The sequence below is a fragment of the Argiope bruennichi genome, chromosome 2 (genome assembly GCF_947563725.1).
Source record: "Argiope bruennichi chromosome 2, qqArgBrue1.1, whole genome shotgun sequence".
NCBI lineage: Eukaryota > Metazoa > Arthropoda > Arachnida > Araneae > Araneidae > Argiope > Argiope bruennichi.
This window is the reverse complement of record NC_079152.1, coordinates 113,343,840-113,367,871: the sequence shown is the minus strand read 5'-3', so window position 1 is coordinate 113,367,871 and position 24,032 is coordinate 113,343,840. Positions and strand designations below refer to the sequence as shown.

The 24,032-nt window shown below is 27.5% G+C and overlaps 1 protein-coding gene across 1 annotated transcript; it reads left to right on the top strand.

Annotated features, from left to right (window-relative positions):
* Positions 1-9,338: 9,338 nt before the first annotated feature.
* LOC129959714 (histidine-rich glycoprotein-like) lies at positions 9,339-23,825 on the top strand. The gene is made up of 4 exons (XM_056072606.1): positions 9,339-9,569; positions 19,718-20,015; positions 20,904-21,203; positions 22,276-23,825. Exons 1-4 carry the CDS (start codon positions 9,552-9,554, stop codon positions 22,797-22,799), a joined length of 1,140 nt encoding a protein of 379 aa, XP_055928581.1. The 5' UTR covers positions 9,339-9,551; the 3' UTR covers positions 22,800-23,825.
* The last annotated feature ends 207 nt before the right edge of the window (positions 23,826-24,032 follow it).

Sequence of the window (24,032 nt, the reverse complement as noted above, 5' to 3'; positions counted from 1 at the left end):
TTTTATAATACAAAGAATTCATGTTTGCATTTTGAATATCTAATTTTACGTGCTTCAATTTGAAAATATCAAATAATGAGACTTTCTAGACGAAAACATATTGATTATTTCATTTCTTTTTTTATAAATTAATTTGAGCAGCTTTTATTTAACTATTTTAATATCGATTTATTTTAAATCTAATCTTTTCCCCAAAATATTTAAAAAATATATATATATAAAATATTTAAGAAAGGAAATATTAGAAACTCATATTCTAATATTTTCATTTACAGAATTTTATTGATAAAAATTACTTTTCTGTACGCATACATTTTCTGAAAATTTTGTTTTTGACGAATTAACCATCAATTTAATGTTGACTGATGTCTTAAATAAATCTTTAAAATATTAATCTGAAGAAATTTTAATCATTATAATATAGATGGTTTGATGAATACAATTGAAAAAGTAATAAATATAACTATCCGCCTTTGGGTACTAGTTGCTTTCCTACGATTAATTATTGCATATTTTTGTACTTTTTTTCTTACTACTGCTGCTTATTTCTTGTTTCCAATGAAGTGTGTTTCAAAAAGAGCACATCTCCGACAATTTTTACCGGAAATGAGCTCTTAAACATCAATTTTCAAAGGGACTATTTAACTTGCGATGCTTAAGCCTATTTTTCGGTTCGATTAAACAGACTTTCGGTTTAACGCTTAATTCTATCATCTTGTTTTCTTTTACATCTTCATTCTTCTGACTGAATGGAAATTTCAGTATCATCTCTTGTGGAGTTCAGTCATCTGAAATAGCTAGTCTCGGGATCCTGAAACGAATAATATAGTACTATCATTGTTGCTCATAACTCATAACAATATCATCTCAGCTTTTTAAAGAATATTACCCAAAAATTGAAGGAGATTTCTTTGATAATATATTAGTTAATGACAACAGTAAGAAATGCGTCTTATCCACACATCCTGTAGGTTAAAAATTTCACTTCAGATTATCAAGTCAATTAATAGACTTCATCAGATAATTCATTTCATCTTTTCATAAGAAAGTGGAAGGTACTCAGGTCCCTAGAGTACAACTTATTTGGAACTCAACAAGAAAGTGAGGAAAGAATCCAACACATGTAGAAAACATAAAATCCATAAAAAGATGAAAGATATTCAGACCCCCCCCCCATGAATTTAACTCAACGAATCTCAATAAGAAAGTCTAAAGGGTGACGGTAATACGTCCCTAGAGTACAGTTCACTTGGAACTCAACAAGAAAGTGTGAAAAGAGTCCAAAAGATATGGAAAGCAAAATTTGTTTCTGATCTAAAATCATTAGTAAACTTTATCAGACATTTTTTAAGTCTATAAAAAGATGAAAGATATTCAGATCCCCTAGAATTTAACTCAATGTAGCTCAGTAAAAAAGTCTAAAGCGTAACGGTAAAAAAAAAAAAAATTCAGATTTCCAATTTCCAATCAATTAATAGATTTTACTAGATTGTTCACTTTTAACTCTTAAAAAGGTGGCAATATCCAGACCCTTATGGTACCACTCATGTAGAACTCAAAAAGAAAGTTCAAAACTGTAGAAGTGCTAGACGAGATATAAATTTTGGACGATGACTACTCTTACGTTTCAATTATGGAGTGAAAACATACAGTACAACCACCCTTTTTTAGATATAAAATGCTGTTTCAACATTTTGGAAAGGGGATAATCGGAAGATTATTCTTCACTTATCTCTCTTAAAATCGATTTTTATGACTCAACAATTAATTAATTTCTTTTGGAGCAGTAATAGCGAAATCCAGCGAGTAATATAAAAGTTTATCTAATATGTGTCCTCAAAATTACTCTCATAAGTACTTTAAATTTAAAAAAAAAACTATTGAAATTTTCCAAATAACTGCACAAAATATCAGTACTTCAATAATAATTTAATAATTAAAATCGCGATATCTAAAATTTTATTTCTTATGTAATTTAAAATTCTTCATTACATTTAATAACGTATCTTTAAAAGTAAAAATCTTAGATGTCTCCTTTGTTTCTTATATGCAGATGAATTTTAATAATGGAAGTAATAAAATTAGCTTTATACAGCTACTGATTATAAGATTTAAAATATTATGATCCCGATTTTCCGTTTACTTAATCCTCAAAATGTTAAAATTACCTGAAGCTTTTAAAAGCGCAATTCTAATTAAATTTAAGTGATCCATTAGCGCTTCGATACGCATCACCAAACAACTTCTGAACTCAGTTACTTTTCTTGAAGAACAAACGAACCGCGGTCTTTTATATTAATGTAAGCCTTTAATATAGCACGTCTGGTGTTAAATGGGTCTGCCATTCAATTGGTCACGCTCTTATAAATTTTCATTGTAAATAGAATTTTAAAAACATTGCAATCGATGGTACCTTGGGAAATATTAAACCCGGTCTCAGAACAATATTTTTGGAATTTTTTCTTACAACGATATTCTTTTCAAAAGTGATTCAGAGCTAAACAGCAGGTAAATCTCTTATCTGAATCGGAATTTCCATCTATTTGGGATTTCCAACTATTGAATTATTGCTGAAACCTTTCTTTTTTATTACTACATTACCTGCCGATTCATTGCTTGAGGGTGTTTTTTTTTTCTCATTGAAGAGTTTGCTAGAAGCAATAATATATAATAAAAAAGTAACAATAAATAACATACAATTAATGTTATTGCAATATGCAGGATTTAAATTAATCCCCGATTTAATATTAAATTTAATACGCATTTTTAATTTCCATATGCGTAACATTCAAGCTTTGTTCTGGTATCACTTCCGAATAGGTGGAGAGCTTTTAATAGAACTTCATATTCTTCACAAGGTGCTAAAAATATCGCTGTTAGGATAAATCAGTTCCCTCCCAATTTGTCTGAGTAATGTGAGGGTAAGATATTTTTAAATGTCTGTAAAAAATTATTATTGTACAAATCGATTCACAAGTCCTAGAACTGAAACCAGCGAGAATAGTCCCTCCGCTGGTTTCAATTCTAGCTTAAACTCTAAAAAATGTGTTACACCTTCCCTGCGCATAAAATTATGAATATCTTGGGCATTGTCTTGAACATCAGGAGTGTCCCTTTCATTTTCAGATTTCTAAACATGAGAGTTTTGGGCTTCGTAGCATAAGGAGAGAAACCGAGTATGCATTTTGGTCTCCTTTATTGTTGACATATTGACACGAAAATTTGACATAGAATTACAATTTTGGTACCAAGATAATGATCCAAACTTATCATTATCTTTATGATTATCTTTATCCAAACTTATCTTCATTTATCTATGCTATTACGATTTTGAATTATCGCATTTAACGCATGCGAGTGTACATACGATCAAATCCTAGACGGATTGATCGTGTGTACACCAAATTCTAGACGGATTTGGTTTCAAATTTTTCTTTTGTTCTATACTTAATATGTTAAACCTATGTACTAAATTTTATCCACTTGACTCTTTTGATTTTGTAATTATCGTGTTCACTTGCACTCGAACAGCTATACAGAGAGATTTCCTTTGAATAGATTTTATTCAAAATTTAATAAAAATCTACACATTTTGTATAAAGACTATTTAAATGTCATCTATCTATCTCAAAAGGTTTTTGGGTTATCTTGTTCGCAGACAGACAGACCGAACAAATGGGAGACTGGTGTCAAAATTTCGAGACCAAATTTTTTAGTGATTACTATGTTTTCTCATTGCATTCTTCGTATACAAGAAAGTATATTTAGAAAAAATGAAATCTTTTCATTTGAACCTTTTAAGATGACAGCTATCCCTAAAGTATGTGGTAATATTTATTTAAAACAATTGGATCAATATTAATGAAGTTTATTTCTCGTTATTCAACTATAAATAGTGCAGTAGTATATAAGTACTAATTCACTCTAAAATAGAGTGAATATTTTACTTCGATAGGGATGAGTGATGAGTCATTAGGGATAATAATGAACAAATTAACTCATAATTATATCCAGGATTCCTGAAATGAAGGACCCACAAAAGTTGATAACAATATATGAAATAGATGAAATACAGTATGCTATATAATCAAAGGAAGACAAATTATTCTTTTAATTCTTAAATTAAATGCGCCAGGATAATATTCACATACATACCTACATAATTAATTCGTGAATTATTTTATTAGAATTTCATCAAAATTCCATCAATAAAGTAATAATCAATATTATCTTATTGGGACAACCATGCTGCCTTCACCATAAGTTTTGATTAGGGTAATCATTAGGGTAATCTAAAGCTTATTGTTTTATCTATATATTATACTAATTCGTTTTCTTTAGTAGAACAGGAGTAGAAACGAAATAAAAATATAAAATATAGAAACAGCTACTTAAAAATTATTTCATATCACCAGTCTAAAATTATTTGATCAATGACTCGATACTGAGATGTATATAATAGATGGAATCTTTATGGCATTTCCATTACAGATTTTCAAAGCCAAAAGATCAGTACCCTTATTACCAATTTCTTAAAGTAATTTATTCCCCAAATATGTGGAAAAACGGTTCTCCTGTATATATATATATATATATTTCAGATACTATTCCTTTGCAATTTTTGTAATGAAAAAGGTACATGAATTTATTTTGTTAAGCTCAGATTACAATTTAGAAAAATATGAGAAAATATTTTCTGGTCTTAGCTGAATAATAAAAAAATAATTTTGAAATGATTACTAAGGCTTATAGTTATTCCATTATCAGAAAACTTTTCTCTTTATATCTCTCAGGCCAAAACTAAAAGTAAAATATTCTTAAAATTAACCAGCAGTATTTAAGGAAAGAATAATCAATTTTTTTAATAATCAAAAACAATTTTGAAATTATCACTAAGGCTTATAATTATTCTATTAACAGAGAATTATTTTCTTTGTATCTCTAAAATCAAATCTAAGAGTAAAATATTCTTAAAATTAACTTGCGTTATTTATAGAAAGAATAGCAAAAGAAAAATCCATCTCTACAGATTTAAGGTCGCAAAATATAAAATAATGGGACTGTTTTTCAACCTTAATGAAAAGTAAGAACGAAAAATGGCTTTTCTTCGATATGACCTATCTTCTTCGATTGACAGAGAATTTTTTTTCGCATTGTGTACTCTGGTATTGTTACATGCAATTAAGTTGATAAAGCACAGCTCAAATACTACAACCTCTCCTTAAGAATTTTTTTTACATATAAAACCAAAATGAATTACACTTTTCGTCGACTTTTATTGTAGATTTAGACAAATCAAACAATTATGATCGACAATTTCTCATATTGCATTGTGTGTGAAATAAAACTTTTGTTTTTTTATCGTATGGTCAAGGAAATTAAATCCCCTCATTTACCTTACTTTAGAAAAACAATTTTCATCTAAAGAAGCAATCACAGTTAAAGGTTTGCCTACTTACATTCAGCAGGTTTGCGCAAAATTCTTTCTTCATTTTCACTTTTAAAATTGCACTGTCTACGGCAGATAATGATCATTTTGGAATTATTTACAAATTTTTCATCGCCAATCTATAGCAGCAAGTAAGATATAGAATGTAGAGCGCATTATTTTTTTTATGCTCACTCCTATAATTCATGGGGGGGGGGGGATTCAGCAAATTCATTGTTAGCTGCAATCATTTTATGCGTTATGTTGTTTTTGTCAAATTCTTTTTTTTTATAGTTCGCATAATTTAATCATATATATATATATATATATATATATATATATATATATATATATATATATACACATAGACAGTATAATTTTTAAATTGTAATCTTACATTTGAGAAATAAACATAGATGTTACTGGATGTTTTATATTAGTAGGCAAATTTTTTTTGGGTAATTTTTTATGCTTTTTCTCACCTCTTAGTAATTCATGTATATTTGCATATTTCCTGTTTTGTAAATTTATACGGCAGCATCTTTATTTTTTTTTTTTTCTTTCACGTGATGTGTCAATTCTTTTAAGAAATGATATTTGTTCATCGGTTCCATTGTTTTTAAATATTTTTATATGTCTTAACTTTATATACTTTAGTTTTTCTTTCTTTTATTCATACTTTTTCTCTTTAAATTAATTGTTTATTTGAAAATAAAAATTATTTTGAACAAAGTTGCTACTTCCTGATATAATTTTATGGAGCACTACGAATATTTAAAAGTAGTATAAAAAGCTGTTTAGAAACATAAGCTTGATGAGAAAGAAAATAATGATCAAATTAAATTGGTTTTTTTCCCCTCATTTTTTTTTAACATTTGCATAGCTGATTCTCACAAAGTTTAGGAACTTACAACGTGAAACACTTTATTACTTCAATAAAAATGTGGTAAAATATAAAAAATTCTAAGAAATAAGAACAAAAAAAAATTCTAAAAATTCATAAGATCTTAAGATTTCTGCAGATATTAGTGCAGCATCATGCTATTTTAAAAATTATTTTCACCAAATACATCAATCTGTTAAAAGTATTTGGTTAAAAATCAGTACCTATTCTGGTTTCTAACTTTAAAATCTATAATTCTTCCATTATTATCTAGCATGTATATTTACAAATGGATAAAAATATGAAAAAAAATCAAATTTAAATTATGGTATAAAAAATTTTCTAAAATGAAAATATATTTAATGTACTAACAATTGATGTTTAAATATAAAAAGAAAGGTTATCTTTATAAAGTTTTTAATTTCGACCCACAGAACCCTAGGTTTTAAAAATTGCATTCTCTTTTCGAATCAGACAATATTTATTAAAGAATGATTCTCGTAATTCTGGTGGAATCCCAGAAAACCTGCTTAAAAACAGTAAATATCTGAACTTGATAGTGATGAATTCAATTAATTTCAGTTTTTAATACCAAATGCCTTTACTTATGCCAAAACTGTAGTCACAATAAATGTTCAAGCGGAACAAAGGTCGAGAACCGATTGCAAGATTTTAATCCTCTTGCCTAGTTAAATTCCCTTTTTCATTACAGAAGAATTTTTCATTACATTTCATAACATTTTTCATTACATACGCTACTTTATACTTGATATTGAATGAGACAAGCATTTTATAACAGGCTTAAATTCATTGGTCATGATAAACGTATTATAATAAACATCATTTATTAGACTTATATTCATTATACATTATATCAACATTATCAGAATTTTTAAATAATGCAAAAAAAAGAATAATTGATTAAGAAATAAATTGTCTATACCTTGCGGTTTTTCTTTATAGAATGTATTTTCAAGAGAAATATAATTTTGTAAATTCATGAAAACATATAAGCTACGTTATTCGAGAAGAATTTAACGGAAAAAAAATGTTTTTCATCTATTTTTTTATGATTAAAAAAAGTAATATCTTTCAGGAAATGATTTTCTGCACGAACAATATTTTTTACTCAAGCATAACTTTGAATTAAAAAAAATAATTCGGATTTGTAATTAATTACAGTTATTGATAATTATTTAGCATTTGCTTAGCTTTAAAACTGATTCTTGTGTTTGGATAACACCAATACTACTAACTAACTAGCATCCTTTGTTTCTTAAATAGTTTATCCAAACAGGAAATGATAAAAAGTTATTTTGATACTAATATTCTGGTCATTTCGGTGCACCTTGTTTTTATTATTATTATTTTTGTCTTAATGGTAATACAAATAAGTATACAAAAAGTATAAGCAATTCCATCAAAGGGAAGGAAGTTGGAAAACAACTAAATAATTTTTGTGTTATGAGAATTACTGGAAGTATATAGTTTTAAAGGAGGAACATTTTTTAAAAGCCTATAAAATTTAGTTTGGAGAGAAAGTAAAAAGACAAATTTTAATAAGACGAATTTTAAAAATGCACAGCTTCTAAGGTAATTTATGCTAAAATACAGCCCTGTTCAAAAAATTATAATGGAAAATTACTGTTTGAGTATGATGCTTCTTATTACTATACTGGAAATTGGATATTCATCCATCAATGAATTTCAAATGAGAATTTAGAATTTGCCATAATAAAATTTGAAATAAAAAAAATTACCTATGCACTCAAACAGATAAATTAAATTATTTACTTGTACGCTTAATATCTTATAAATTTTATGGCCCAGCATAAATTTCTTGTCAAATTAAAAAGAAATAAAAAAATGTTCCTTTTAAATAAATTTCACAGATTTTATAATTAATCGTATTACCAGGAATCCCAAATGTGTGTAATTATTGCCAGTAGAGAAGTTTATTAAAAGGCATCTAGCACATTTTGTAACTTTTCCGTATTGCTTCTAAATTTCTTTTTTAATTCATTAAGAAATTTTTCAATTCATTAATTGAACTCAAATGTTGTTTTTAATTTACATTCCAATAACAATGGTATTACGATTATAGTTATTTCGGATTTGTAATTTTTTTCAACTTTATATGGCCTGCTATATTTTACAAATATTGCTTATAACACCAAGACTTAAACTACAAGCCATAAGAATAAGAATAAAAGGATTACAATAATCCTGTTAGCACAAGATATGATGCGATATCTCCATGATGTTGCTCGATATTCTGAATGCCAGACAGTATCGTGAAGTTATTGTGACAATCTTTTGGGACATTTTATGACAGTAGGGGAGTCTTAGCTAAGTCATAAAGCAATTTCTCGCCAGTAATCCTTAAATAGTTTTCTTCATGTGACTTTATTTCAATGTATTATTATATTTCCCAAATTTCAAAATCACATGAACAATAATTTTATATCACAGAATTTTATTACAATATATATTTTATGGCTATAAATATTACAGTATGAATCCTAATCCCTTCTCTGTACAAATGAAAAGTCGATATTTTCTGACCACAGCAGGACATGACCCTTTGGCTCGTCTAAATCGGGTCCAACTTATCAAAAGTTTATCATCTGTTGACATCGTTACAAAAACAAAAAAAATTCAATTACATATCACAACATCCTCAGGACATGTGAATAGGCATTATAAAACAAAACACAAACATCCAATTAACCATAACTTTCAACAATTTAACACATTAACCTTGATGGCAAACAAGAACTTTCCTGAGAGACAATCCTTCCGCGTAATTACATCATACTGAAGGCAAGCCCACAAACTTCCGTTAATGCCACATCTCTCTACAGTGAAATTACCTTCCATTTCTTTGCTTCAAGTAGGTATTCAGCACACAAATGAATAAAATCACGTTTGCCACTCAATTTGGGAGCACGTGGTCTTTGCCTTAGAGTATACGTCACATTTTTTTACGGAAGACTGGGTCACTTATTTAAGCGTGCAGGGCACCCGTTCGACCAGTACGTTACGGGACATTGGAGAATTAGAAAGAAACACCTTCCGAAAAGTCTCGAATTCGTGGTGAAGTTGACAAGTTTGTTTCTAGTCTTCTTGGATAATTGACAAGACAAGACAACTCACTTCTTGGTCACTTGGACTTTATAAAACCTCCGCAGGCTTTCTTCTTGAGTTACTTGAAGGCCGCTTTTTTTGCCTTTAAAGAAAATGGCGAAGACAATACTGGTGAGTATTTTAAAGAGGATAGTTGAATCTTTGTGCCATTTCTCCTTTTTCTTCATTAAGCATTGAAAAACTTACTTCGATAGCATAGATAACTGGATAATAGAATAATAAACAAGTTTAGATTTTTTGCTTTATTCTTGGTTGATTTATTAAAGTTATTTTATAAAGATGAAAAAAGTCTTAAAAATTAAAAAGTGCTGTTAATATTAAAGATTTTGAAAGAGTTTTACTTTTGAAAAATAATTGTGTATAAAATTTTGTATGCTCTTTCCTAAAACAGATTTCGGATTTTTAAATTGAATGAAAATTAAGAGAAAGAATAGTTTAAAGCATCTCTAATTAAAACGTATAGTATTAATATCAATTTTGTGATTTAAAAAAATGAAGACCAATCCCAATTTATCCTAATTCTTCTTAAAAGTATATTTAAAAATTTTAAGAAAATGAAACATGAAATATTATTTCTATAAAAACGTGTTATAAAGCAAACCTAGATATAAATAATTGAAATTTAATTCTGAAATTATTTGACATGTTTCTTATACTTTCACTGCTGGGCATTAAAATGTGGAATGATTTTTATAAAGTGCGTTTTTTTATATATAATGTAAATTTAAAAGATAAAAAGTCTCAAAAATTGATAAAAAAACTATATTCAAAATGATACAGCAACTTAATTATGGCATACCTAAACATACTACAAAATCATTTTCAAAAATCTCTAATTAATATTTATAATTAATATAAAATTCGAATATTAATTGTAAATAAAAATTCTAAATTATTTTGCTTAGTAAAAAATTATTCCATAATTTTAAAGTTCACTTTTAAATTTCTTTCGAAAAAATAGGATTCGGTAGAAAAATATATTTAACCTGACTAAAATTGTAATAGTTTTAAAAGAAAATTTTAAAAAATCAATGAAAATCAAGTTATTTTTACATCAAATACTATAATTTTTTTTTTTTTTACTTTTGGTTAACTTTTTAGTATAATATTTTTTTCGTTTCGCAGTAGCTGTATGTGCAAGATTTATTTTTAGCGAATCAACTTAATCTTTTAAATGCTGCAATATTTATTTGTTCTTTCAAAACATATTCTTACACGTTTTTTTTTTCTTTTACTTTATTACAAAGTGCCATAAATTCTGTTTTACATGATCCTATTTTTTTTTTCCTGCTTGTGAGCTGTTCTAAGCTAACATTTAAAGTTTCCATCTTTTATAAATAGAAAAATTAAGTAAAAGCAGTGTCAATGTAAAAAAAAAAAATAATTTTTAAACATAATACATTAAAAATTTTACATTTGATGTTATTTTAAAATTAAATATATGGTCTACATTCGCAGCAAAAATTTTCCTAAAGTATCAATACGAAATGTTTATACCAACAAAAAAAATTAGAATTAAATTTCAGTTTTATTCAAGAAATTCTGGAAAAGCGTTTTTCTTTTAAGATTTACAATATTATTCAAAAAGAAAGTTTTGTTTGTCATCATACATCTTATTTCATTCTTAATTGAATTAGAATTTGAATAATTTATTTAATTTTTGTGTAAATATAATTGTGAAATAAGTGTATGAATAAAATTCATTTTTCAAATGAAAGAACATTATCAATATTCCTTAGTGAAGAATAAATTAATCAAGAATGAAATTAGTACAGTACACTCCCGATTATCCGCGGAATTGGGTGGCGCGGCCGCCGCGGATAACAAAAACCGCGGATAATCCGAAAAAAGCAAAAAACGGGTATAGCAAAAAAGAAAACAGTCATTCCAACTTTGAAAAATCGTTTTATGTACAATAAAACGTAAAATAAACAGCAGGAAATGTTTAACTAACGCTTAATATTTTAGTATATCACTCAAAACTAACCTAAAATGCATTTTGTTAATGAAAACAGAAAAGTGCTTTGTATTTACGAGAGGCGTCAAGGATACACAGAAAAATTAATACATATGTACTGTTTTAATACTGTAATGTATTATGTAATTACAAAAGCATAACTGTAAAACTGCACTTTTTTGAAAAAAATCAGTCAAAAAAAAAAAATTTGTGCGGCAGGCGCGGATAACCCGCCCGCGGATAATCGGGAGTCTACTGTAGTTCAAACGGTAACTTAAATTCGTTCATATACTTTCAATTGAAACAACACCATAAAAATGCTAGAATTAATTAATTATATTAATTCATCCTTCCACCTTATTACAGAACATAACATTATAGTTAATTAGAAAATTGACTGTCATGACTCCAATTCTCAATTTTTTTATTTCAATTTCTGCTTTTGTTTCACAAAACCAATATATATATATATATATAGAGAGAGAGAGAGAGAGATAACACTTTGAAAAAAGAGGTATCCATTTAGGAAACTAAAAGAAATAAAAATCAAAAACGGAGCTTACCTATTTTTTTTAATATAAAAAGAACTCTAGGTTATTTTTGTTTTCTGAAAAGCAGATTAAGCACAAATTCTTTTTCAATTATCAACTGAAGTGTGATAAAACTGCATTTTTTTCCATAACTTCCTGAAAAAAATAATCTTTGGAAATAAGTGCTGATTGCAATTCGCCGTTTAGAATAGCAGTATGTGTTTAAAGAAATGAAAATAACACTTTAATCCCTATAAGTAGATAATGTTTAATCCAATTATGGAAGGGAAAAATTCAAAAGTGGATAATTTGTTTTGAATGGAAGTCGAAGCTCGTCTGAAACTTGTTGAAGCCTGTTTTTAAGAGACAGTTAGAAATAATAGCAGTAATATTTTTGATAAATGTATCCTGTTGCAATTTTAATTTTAAAAAAATGTTTTAGAATTATCTTTAGTATACTATTGCATTTTTTAAACTATTGATAATTCACTTTTACTCATCTTTTAAGTTACCATAACGAATGACAATATCAATCGGGTTTCTCGTTTTTGCCTAAAGAAAATCAGTTTTCAAATAATACTATGATGCATTACAAAGTGACTGTAAATAAACTATATTTGTCACATAATATCGGCTCTTTAACACAAAAAAAAATTATTAATGTATATGCAATAAAGGATATTTGATATAAAATTAAAGTTTTGTAGAATGCAGATCTATATTGCCATTATAGCAAAAAAAGTGCCAAGTTAATGTTTTCTTGGTAGTTTAAAATGTCATCTCTCTAACAGAAAAAAAAATACTTTCCTCAATATATCATCAGTATGAAATATATGCTACATATATATTAATATATTTTTTATGTTACAGAGGTGATATTGTCAGTATTAGAGGTTTTGAATTTGTCAGTATTAGCAGTATGCTGGCGATACAATAAACATATCAGGCAACAAAATTATAATCAAGTATCCGAATTGCTTTAACAATTTAATTTAATCATTAAATATATCAAAAATAATATAATACATTTTCTATAATCTTTTCAAGTTCTCTCATTTTTTATTGTTACCCATGCAGAACTCTCAGATGAATTTAAAATTTTAATGAGTAATTGGCCTGTATGTGGTCAAATCCAAACCAGTCTTCGATTTTTATTTTTGTTTTGTACAGACACTATGTTAAATGTATGGTTATGTAAGCACACAAAATTTTAAATTTATGCACATATAAATGTACAAAATGTTAAATGTATGCACATGTAAGTGTACAAAATGTTAAATGTATGCAAAGGTAAGTATATAAAATATTAAATGCATGTAAATATGCTGTGTACATATTTGCGCACACATATGTTAAAAATTATTCACTCTTAATAATACATTATGTCAATCTTAAATTCATTTGAAAATGGATCAAGAATTATTGAAAATAATTCAAGCCTTCCGAGAAGCGATTTACTTTTATAAGTAAAACCAAGAATTTTACAAATTTTTCTTTTAAAAATTTGAAAAATTCATCGTTAAAAAATACATCCTTTTCAAAACAAATATTTTAATACCCTTAAAAATTTCTCAAAACACATTTGCCATAACTACATCAAAAATTAAACAAAAAAACAATTAACTTTTTACTGTATTAACATTTCACTGTTTAACTGTTTTGTTACTGTTAGTTGCAAACAGTTGCCACGTACCTATTTTTCTTTTCTGTACAGTCTAATAAGATGTCTCCTTCCATTTGGGAGGGCTTGTCCCGTTGACTCATTTGTTACCTCATAGAATACTCAAAATCTTCATAGATTCTACGCAAGCTTCACATAGAATAACTATGCTTTTAATTGACGTAATATTTACACTTTAAAAAAAATTGCAACTATAATGTATGGGTAAATTAGTTCATTTATTTAAAGGCTTCCCACATTAAGAATGTAAAAATTAAAATATTTCCTTTGATCATGTTCTCGCAAACTGAAAATGACTTTTTCATCAATCAAATTAATTTATACCTTTGTTTAAAATTGTTGAATATTCATGTATTTGAAGTTAGCTGAATACTTTAATAGTTGGAACTGCGATAAATTATATGTTACTCTATTATTTGGCATTTATCATCATAAAAGAACCTATAATAAAAAAACAAGGATCATGTATATAGATTATTTTTTTTCATTGCGCGATTTCTTCATGTAATAAAATGCTAAAATGACCCATGACTAATTTTTCACTCAAGTAAACATTTTCATCTCGTGTTTTTTGAGGCAAACAGTTTTATTAGAGTAAAAAAACTAAAACTTACTAAAAAAAGTTGTTATATTTTTACCTTGCAAATTTTCTTATCGTGAAAATTAACAATTTATTTTCTAAGACAAAAAAAAACGTGTTATTTATAACATAATTTTTTTATTTTACCCATATAATTTCATTATCACTTCTGTGACACGAAAAGGTATCAGAGAATTGTTGTAACGAAAGTATATACGTTTCATTTTCTGACAAAGTGTAGTTCATTTTTAAAAAATCTAAAAAAATAAAAAATAACCATCCTAAATCATTGAAGACTAAAATATTGATAAACTTAAGTCAGTTATTAAATCTAAATAATTCATAAATCAAAATCAAAATGGGCCATTTAAACTTGAAATGCAGAAATTTTATCATTTAAACAACCATTTACTGAATAAAAATTTTAAAAAGAATTGAGAAAAAGTTTGTTATAAGTAAAAAAATGTCTTGCATATAAATTCTATATGTATAAGATAAAATTAATAAAAGAAAAAACGGTTACTGTACCTCATTGAAACATGAGTTTTAAATATAAATTTTGGGATTATTTTAATAAATAAATTAGCTTGGATGACTAAAGTCTTACACTTTTGACGCAAGTTTTATTTATTTAAGTAAATAATTTTTAAAAGCACTTTATAGTTATACACTTTTATAACAAATTCCAATAAGTTAATCTAAGAAGTTTGATAAATTGAATCTAAGAAGTTGTAAGAAGTTAATCTAAGAAGTTTGACTGAAATTTCATAAATTGCTCATCTAAAAATCACCGCACGTTTCTAAAAATCGCCTCACCGGAAAGCCAAATTATTATTTTTCTATCCGCAACCCTAAAAAACAACGCAAAAATTGCGTTCCCGTAGCTATATTGCATACTAAGCAGCTGCATAACATAATAAATTGTTCAACTTAGGTTTTATCTTTTTTTTTTTTCTACTGAGAGCACTCGGCTGTGTCGAACGATATCGTGAATCTCTTTAAAGAACTGAATTTGCAAATTGTTATCAGTATTGCATTCATCTTTAATGGGATTTCCCATTTTCTTTTATATGGATTTGCTATGAACCAGATTTATATCCTTTTCCTTTGTGCAAAAATTTTAAAATATTTATCAAAGAGATAACTGAGAAAGTTTTCTAAATAAATTTTTAATAGAAATTGTTCTGGCTTTTAATTCCTTCCAAAATATATATATTTCTTTGAATATTTTATTTTATTCCAGAAATATTAACTCGGCTTTTTCCATTCTTTAAGAAGAAATATTAAAAAATATTAAAAAAGAAACGGCATCTACGATTGCAAAAAAAGTCATTATTTTTTCTTTCTAAAACTCGCTTATTATTTTGAATTTCTGGCTTTTGAAAATCTACCCGCTCTTATCGATACAAGATATGTCATATACAAGGAACTGAAATTCGAGTCTGAAATTATTTGTCCTGAGCTCCATAAAGGAAATCTTAGAAAACACGGAAAAATCCAACCAGTCTGTGTGAAAGGGTGTTCATATGTGAACGTATATGTACTAATACTATTTGCTTTCAAAAATAACTCGTCGCTGAGAAATGTGTCTGCAACAAAACCGAGAAAAATACTAAAATGGATCTATACAGTTATGAAAATCCTTCAATATTGTCCGGTTAAATTTTTAATTATTGAAATCGAAATAAATATTCGATCATCCACCATTTATTATCTAAGCCATGTAATGCCTTTATTATTTAAGATTTAAATAAATAAAAAAAAGATATGAAAGTGTAAACGCATCGTTATTGTATTACTGTAAAAATTTATGATCGAGTATTTCTATAACTATAATTGAAATAGAATTTTAAAAAGCAAGAATGAAATCTGGCCTTCAGTACATATTTCAGTACATTTCAGTAAATATTTACACTCCATTGTCCAATAAACCACAATTATCATTCAGTGGTATGAATTATCAGAAGGCTTGGCAACATTATGTTGCCACAACATTAAGACATTGTTCATCATCGATTAGTGATTATATGAAAACCAAATGCAATATTGGAATGATGAAATGCTGCCATCATGAAGAAGAAAATAATATATCTTCTTGTAACATTTCAATATCCACTATATTTATTTTTTTAGAAAATAAAGGTCTTTTAACGTAAATGAAAATCGTACCCAACACGATCAATATTTCTTACAAAACTGAAGTGAAAAAATCACCTTACCTTTTCTGATTTTTAGGACATTTTGTACAGGCTATGCATTCACTTTTTATAATTATTTATTTATTTAATGACAGATTATATTTTTATTATAACAAAAACAAGAAATACTTGAAGCCTAAATTAAAACGAAGTATAATACATTAATTTCTTTTTGCATGAATAGCAGTTGAAGATATTAAAACTTAAAAATAATTACCAACAACTATATATTATTGAAAAGATTTTCATTTTGTTTCCTTGGATGGAAACTCGCTGAATTTTTATTGTTTTAAATGGGAAAATCAGAAAGCTTGCATTAATCTTTCACGGCTAAGTTGATGTTCCAGAACAACAACCACAAGTATAACAGAAAAAAAATATTAACAGCAGAGATCTGTCTAAACTTCCTTGAGGCAGTAACAAACTTTCCTGTCCACCCCTGTCAGCTATATTTGACAGATTACTTTCTCTTCAATGACTTTTAGAAAACTATGATCTCTATGATAGATTTATAATTTCACAACCCGTCAATCACCGAAAGATATTCGATCAAGCATGTCGTCCACCTAAAATAGTACATAGGTTGCAAGAACTTTGCAATAGCGTTTATTTATAAATGAGATTAATAATATCTGTTGAAATCAGAGCAAATTGTGGAGGATAAGGAATTCTTAGATACTTATAGTTTCAGCCCTTAGAAAGTTATCCATTATCATAATGCTTAAAATACTTCCATCATTAGACCAACTTGAGGCCTGAAGACAACGTCTTAAAACTTCAAAAATTGTTATCTAAATAAAAAAAATATTTTTAAAAAAAACTTTTTTTTCTGCAATGTTAAAATTTAAAAGAATATGTCTAATCAAAATAACTTTATTGTTAAGCTATTTTTCCCTCTGATTTCTTTAATATTTTTAAAAGTTAACTTTTTATTATAATCGGACCCAAAAAGTGTTACATGATATTTGAGTTTAAAGCATAATGCTAATTTTTCTTAAATTTGAACGACTAATCTAAAATATCATTGATTGCTAATGTTTTAAACTTGGTTAGTTCATGCCAGTTTTAAAACATAATTCTTTATAAAAGTAAACACGAAAATTCTGCTTTGATGAAAAGAAAGCGATTTTTTTTTCAAACTTTAGCATTGGCGGAAGAATGCGAGTGAAAGAATGTGATAAAGCAATCGATTTGAATTTCATTGCAACATTAAAAAACATTATTTCCAATTAAGTATAAAATATTTTTTTAAATGCTATCAAAATAAATGAAAAAAGTACTAGAACAAAGCTGGCCTCAATGAAAAACTAATTTTTGAATTTTAAATTTGTGTAAAATGGTTTTTGTGCGATAATATACTTCAAAATTATTGAAAAAAATATTAAAATTTCAGTTCTGTTTATTAGAAAATCAAATCAAAATTTTGAAAAACTCCTCCTTGAAAAATACCTAAACTAAAGAATATTCAACCCACAGAAAAGGAATTAGATTGTTTATACATTAGGAATAATAGTGGTTGGAATAATTTATTATATGATAAAAATTTATACAAAATTTAGAAGAGCTGTAACGTTTTGTCCCATTAATAATGTTTATTATTTTACGTCGAATTAATGATAGGTACTTTTAAAAATTAAACAGGTACTTGTGATTTATATATTTTTTTTCATGTAGGAAAACTGTTTCCTAATAATGATTTTAAACCTATATAGTTTTATAAGAAACAACGGAAGCCCAAAAAAAATCCGTTCACAAAAAAGAAGAAAATGCTACGCTCAGTATGAAGATTTTGACTCTTTTCAATAAGAAATCGAAGCTGTAGAGTCAGAGGAAATAACTTACTTCGCTTTATTCATAGCTGATTTTTCAATAATTACTATATTTTGATCGATAGCATTGGAAGTTCAAAAATTAAAATCCATTATACATACATCTGTAGAATTTATATAGTTGAACGTACTCAACTGGATGTGACAGGTTTGAGAAGCACCAATTCGGTTAATTCAAAATTTGATTTAGTAGTTAAGGACCAATATGCAACTTGCAGGAGCAGATAGAAGTTAATTCTCAGAAACTACATTGAAATCGATTTTTTTCCAAGTTTTTTAAGCATTTATTCTACTAGTGTAAATCTCAAAGAAAAAGGGGTTGAAGAGTGGATTGAATATTCTGTTTAAAGTGAAAGTTCTACCTTCTGCTACTAAATTAAATTACCAGTTTTTATTAATTTTAATATGTGTTTCTTAAATATTTCATTTCATCTGCCATAATATTCAATCATTCCTATTTTTATACAGGTTCATTTTCCTTCAAAATTGGAAATAGAAAGGTATAAATTACTCCAAATTTTAGTTTCAGTAAAATAAATTTTGATGCTACATACAGAATTTTTTCTGTAAAAAAAAAATTGATGTAATATTTCTCATCATTTCAAATATATTCTTCTCAAATCAATGCTCTGCTATGATCCGAACCCAAAATACAGGTTTCCAATCATCTAGTAGTCTCTGATGTAATTGGTAAAACACTAGGGGAATTATGAATGTTAAGAGATAATAATTCATTAAGTTAGAAAAAATACAATTATTCCTGCAAAACAAGATTATACATTTATAAAAAACATAGATTTGTTCTCCAAACAATAATTTTAAATTAAAAAAAAAAAGATAATGTCTGCGAAATTCGTTTCCAATTATTTCAATTGACCCTAAACTTCGCATATAAAAAGTGAAATAAAATATAGAATAGTTTTTATATAGAAAATGCACGCGCGTTTTCATTTTTATGGTTAAAATATGATCAATCTAGCATTGATTTGTCAGAAAATGAATTGATTGCTATAGTTTTGCTTAATCGTGTTTCTTTGTCATAAGCACTGCTAAAAAAGATATTCTGCTCCCTCTCTCTCTCTCTCTCTCTCTATATATATATATATAGAGAGAGAGAGAGAGAGAGAAATATATATATATATATATATATATATAGAGAGAGAGAGAGAGAGAGAGATAGTCGTACTTATTTTAAATCACGCATATGTATATTGTATCATATATTTAGAATTTACTTTCAATGTAATATCGGTGGGTTTTCAACACAAACAAAAACTAACAGCTTCATTTCATTTCTTTTATCTTGATTGAGTAACTTTTTTTTTTAATTCAGCTGTTATCCTTGAAGTGGAAAATAGCATTTTTTATTGCAATATTAATTTGAGAATCGAGTAGTAATGTCCATATATTTTCTAATAACTTTTTATGCGAAATTCAACAACAATTGAGAAAATATTCCTGATAACTATCAATTTTCTCCCCAGGTGATCGCAGGTTGTTTGCTGTTGCTGACTTACGTAACAGCCGGTCCTGTCAAAGCTAAAGCAAAAGCAAAAGTAGAAGAGAAAGTTGAGGAAGAGCCGGAAGAATTAGATGAAGAAGAAGCCGCAGAGGAAGATCTGGTACAAGAAGGTGGCGCCCATCTGGGCAGATATGTAGGAGCCAGAGATAAAGATTACGACGAGTACTACGGTGAAGAAGACGCTTATGAAGGAAAAGCTGGACACGAAAAAGCCCACAAAGCTGGTGCTGTCCATGACCATTATGAACATGAAGAAGCAGGTACGTTTCAGTTCTTTTTCCATTTAACAATAAAATGCAAACAAATAATAGTTCATATTATTTAGAAAAGTGTTCAAAAAAGAGGAGAATTTAATCTGACCCTTTTTAATTAAATGGTTAGGCTTTCATTCAATATTTGGGGATAATTAAAGCAGAAAATTTTTAATATTAATTAAAAGCTTTGATCTTGTTGATTTCCTAATAGCTCTTTCAAAATGTTAGAATAAAATAATCAAAGCAGCAAAGCATTTCTAAGTCATTTTTAATGCGTGCAATTTTTAAAACATAATCTCCTTTACTTTATTTTATTTTATTACATAAGTGCGTTATTAAAATTCTATTTCGACGTTCGTTTCTAAAGCAATCAAAGCAGAACGCAAAAGAAAAAGATTGAAGGTTGATTTTGAAACATTAAAAAAAAAAGAACTGGAATATATCCAGAATCGAGCTGATATTCTTTTGAATTCTGAACAGTTTTAATTCTAAAAATTGAAATTATTCGTAATTTTGGTTCAATTTTATTAAAATGTTCGAAAACCTGACATACCATTTTTTTTATAAACATGTAATTTGAAAATAAGGATCTATTAGAAAGTTTTGCTTTTTATGATAGAGGAATTGTTTTGTGCGTGACAAGAAAGATAACTGAATAGAATTCTTAGTAAATCTTATAAAATATCACAGAGCAAATATAGCTTACTCAGTCAAAAAACATACTATCACTGAAGGTTTAATAACAGCAGTTTTTTTCTTTTAGTTGACATTCGATCTAATAACTAAACTCGATTTTTCATTCTTCCCCAAAATGAAAAATCTTTTTATTAATGAAAAAACATTTTATTTTAAATTTATTTATAAAATATGACATTTTGTGTTTTATCAATGTAGATGGCTACAAGAAGCACAAGGAAGAACATGGCGCCCATGGAGCCCACCATAAAGAAGGGCATCATTTATATGATGATGAACACAAACATGGAGGATACAAAGATTTCAAGAAAGAAGGAGAAATATATGACAAACATGGTAGCGATCACAAAGCAAAATTAGAAAAGGATCAACACATTAAAGGAGTAGAGGAAGTAGAAAAACATGGAGGCCACGGACAGGCTGGTGGCAAAGTCGGTAGCGAATTCATCAAGGATAAAGGACACAAAAGTCACGGATTCAAAAATGTTTATCATAAAGGTAAGATTTTCAAGTTTAAATTTTTTAATATATCACTGAAATTTTATAGTTGTTCTTTTTATGATCTGGATATTAATATCATAAATACTACAATTTTTCCAGTCAAATATTTTTTAAAAACAAGTGTTTTTTATAGTTTAATTTGAGTTTTAGGCAATTTTAGTTTTAGCAATGATATTAGCAAATAAGTTACTATGTACCTCTTTTAGTTAAGATAAATTTTTAAAAATGGATTTTAAATATCCAGAATACGACGCACCTTTACGCTAAAGATATCAAAAAAAAAAAAAACACTGCCAGATTTTGAAAGAGAAAACAATTTAGTTCACAGGGATAAAATATGCACTATCATATAGTATTATCTGAACTAAAAATGATATGTGGTAGAGTTTTGGCTTCGAAACCATATGCTCGAGAATGGATTTCACTAAAGATTCGCAATATTTAGAGGCCTGGGACAAGTTGAATTTGTCATGTACCAAACATCCACCCGTTATTAAGTCGTGGAAGTTTTCAAAAAGCAGTACCGGTTGAGACATGGTCCTGGACTTCAGTACAAAATTTTAAAGATGTTCAAAATTGAATCTACTCGAAAACACTAATTTCAAGTTTACAAAATTATTAAATTGAAAAATATGTTTGACTCTTTTAAGAATGTTGCGTCTGGTATTTAAACTTACCCCATTAGCACAAAATATTATAGATATTTCCACGATGTTGTTCGGTATTCTGGACATCGGACAATATCATGAAAATATCGTAACAATTTTCTTGGATATTTTGTGCTAAATCCCAATTTTCTTCGATTTGTGCCATCAAGAATATTGACAGGCAACATATTAGTGTAATAAAAAAAAAGATTCTGAAATCTAGGATCATAAGTACTTTGCAGATGAATTCATTGCTTTCCTATCAAGTAAAAGGATTATTAAGATTAACAACTGAAAAAAAAATTTCTAGTATGCATAGCATTTAAAAATTTCATATATGTTAAAAATCCTGAATCATTGATGCAAGTTCAAGATAATGCTCTTTTTTTTACCATTATTGATGACTGATTTTCCTGTTACAGAGGAATACGGAGAACACAAGACCTTCCATGATGAGCACCGAGAAACAGATCACAAGAAAAAATACCAAGATGAACACAAAGATTACAGCCATCATGGTGGAAAACAATTCAAGCACCAAGCTAACAAGGGACACTACGATGAAAACAAACATGGAAGCGACTTCCATAAATTCGGAAAGGCCGGGCATGAGAGTCAGCACGAAGGTGGATATAAAAAAGGAGGACACCACCAAGCAGCTGGAGATGCCTTCAAACATAATGGCGGCAAACACCATAGTGAAGCTCATGCTCAAGGTCATCATGCAGAAGGTAAGAAAGCTTACCACAATGGACAACGTGATGCTGGACTCCAGCATAAAGCCCACCGAGAAGCCCATCGCGGTCACAGGCAACACGGAGGACATAAGTTAGCTGCAGGATATGAAGGAGGTAAAGCATATTATGATCATCATGATGGCAGAGGTTATGATTCAAGTTATGAAGATGACAGAGATGGACACCACGTATATTTTAGAAGAGGTTAAATAGCGATGACAGACACCATGTTTACAATCCCATGAGTTGTTTGAAAAATGTATTATTTATTAGCTCGGTTTTGAATTTGTCTTTCGCAAAAAGTTTTGTTGCAAATCAATGCAATGCTGTCTTTCAGGAACAAAGAAAAAGGCAATTCGAATTAGATACAAGAACTTGCATTGTTTGGGGCTTGGAAATATCATTATAAAATATAATGGTGTATTATAACCATATACATATTAACTGTTTTTGTAGAATTTTAAAATCCGTTCGTTCTTTGTCTTGTCTTGACATTTCATCATCATAATAATAGGAAAAGAATTAGAAAATAAAGCTCAAGAATACATATTTGCATTATCTAATTTTTTTAAAATTTAGAATTTTTCTGTGTTAGTGTATAAATATTTGTCAGGATATTATTTTTTTTTCCTTTAATCTTATTGGTGATTTTAAAAAGAAGCACACAGATAAAACAAAGTATTAAAAAAAATTGCGTTTTTATTTTAATTAAAAATTAATTGTTTTTCTTTATTTTTGAAATACTTTGATAGCCACAATATTTTAAAATGTAAATTATTTTCAAATATAAATTAGATTGTTTTCAGTAAAAAGTTTAATAAACAAAACGATTTTTTTATAAATATCTAGTAAGTTAGAAAAAATTACTGAAGTTTGAACAAAATAAACTGAGTTGGATTTTGAATACAATTTAAGCATTTCATCATTCCACGTGCTCATATTCATCAGTATACCTTCTTCTCTTGGCAAATGTAAATTTTCGGTATTTGTATTCACCTAATGACGTTGCATTCATGAAAGACAATCTCTTTTTGGGAAACATGAGATGCTATTTACAAATTTAAATCCAATTCAATAGAATAAAAATATTTCTTGTGATAAGGGGTTCGGATTAATACTGTGTATTTGTAAACTGATTTTGAACGATTATGAGAAAAAAAAAACGCTTTTCATTCATTGTCATTACGTATTTATTACTGTTATTTATTTTGTAACTCGTGTTATATATGTACATATACATTTCGTATATGATTTGTATTTACCATATATATCAAAAATGAATTGCATGGTTATAATGATAATAAATAAAGTTATATTAAAAATTCAACTTGTGTGGGTTTTATTTATTTGTGTGCTATGAAAAATACCTATGCTTTAAAGAGATATATAAGCATTTAAAAGCCAAATAAACTACATGAAAATTCTAATAAGAACTAAAAAAT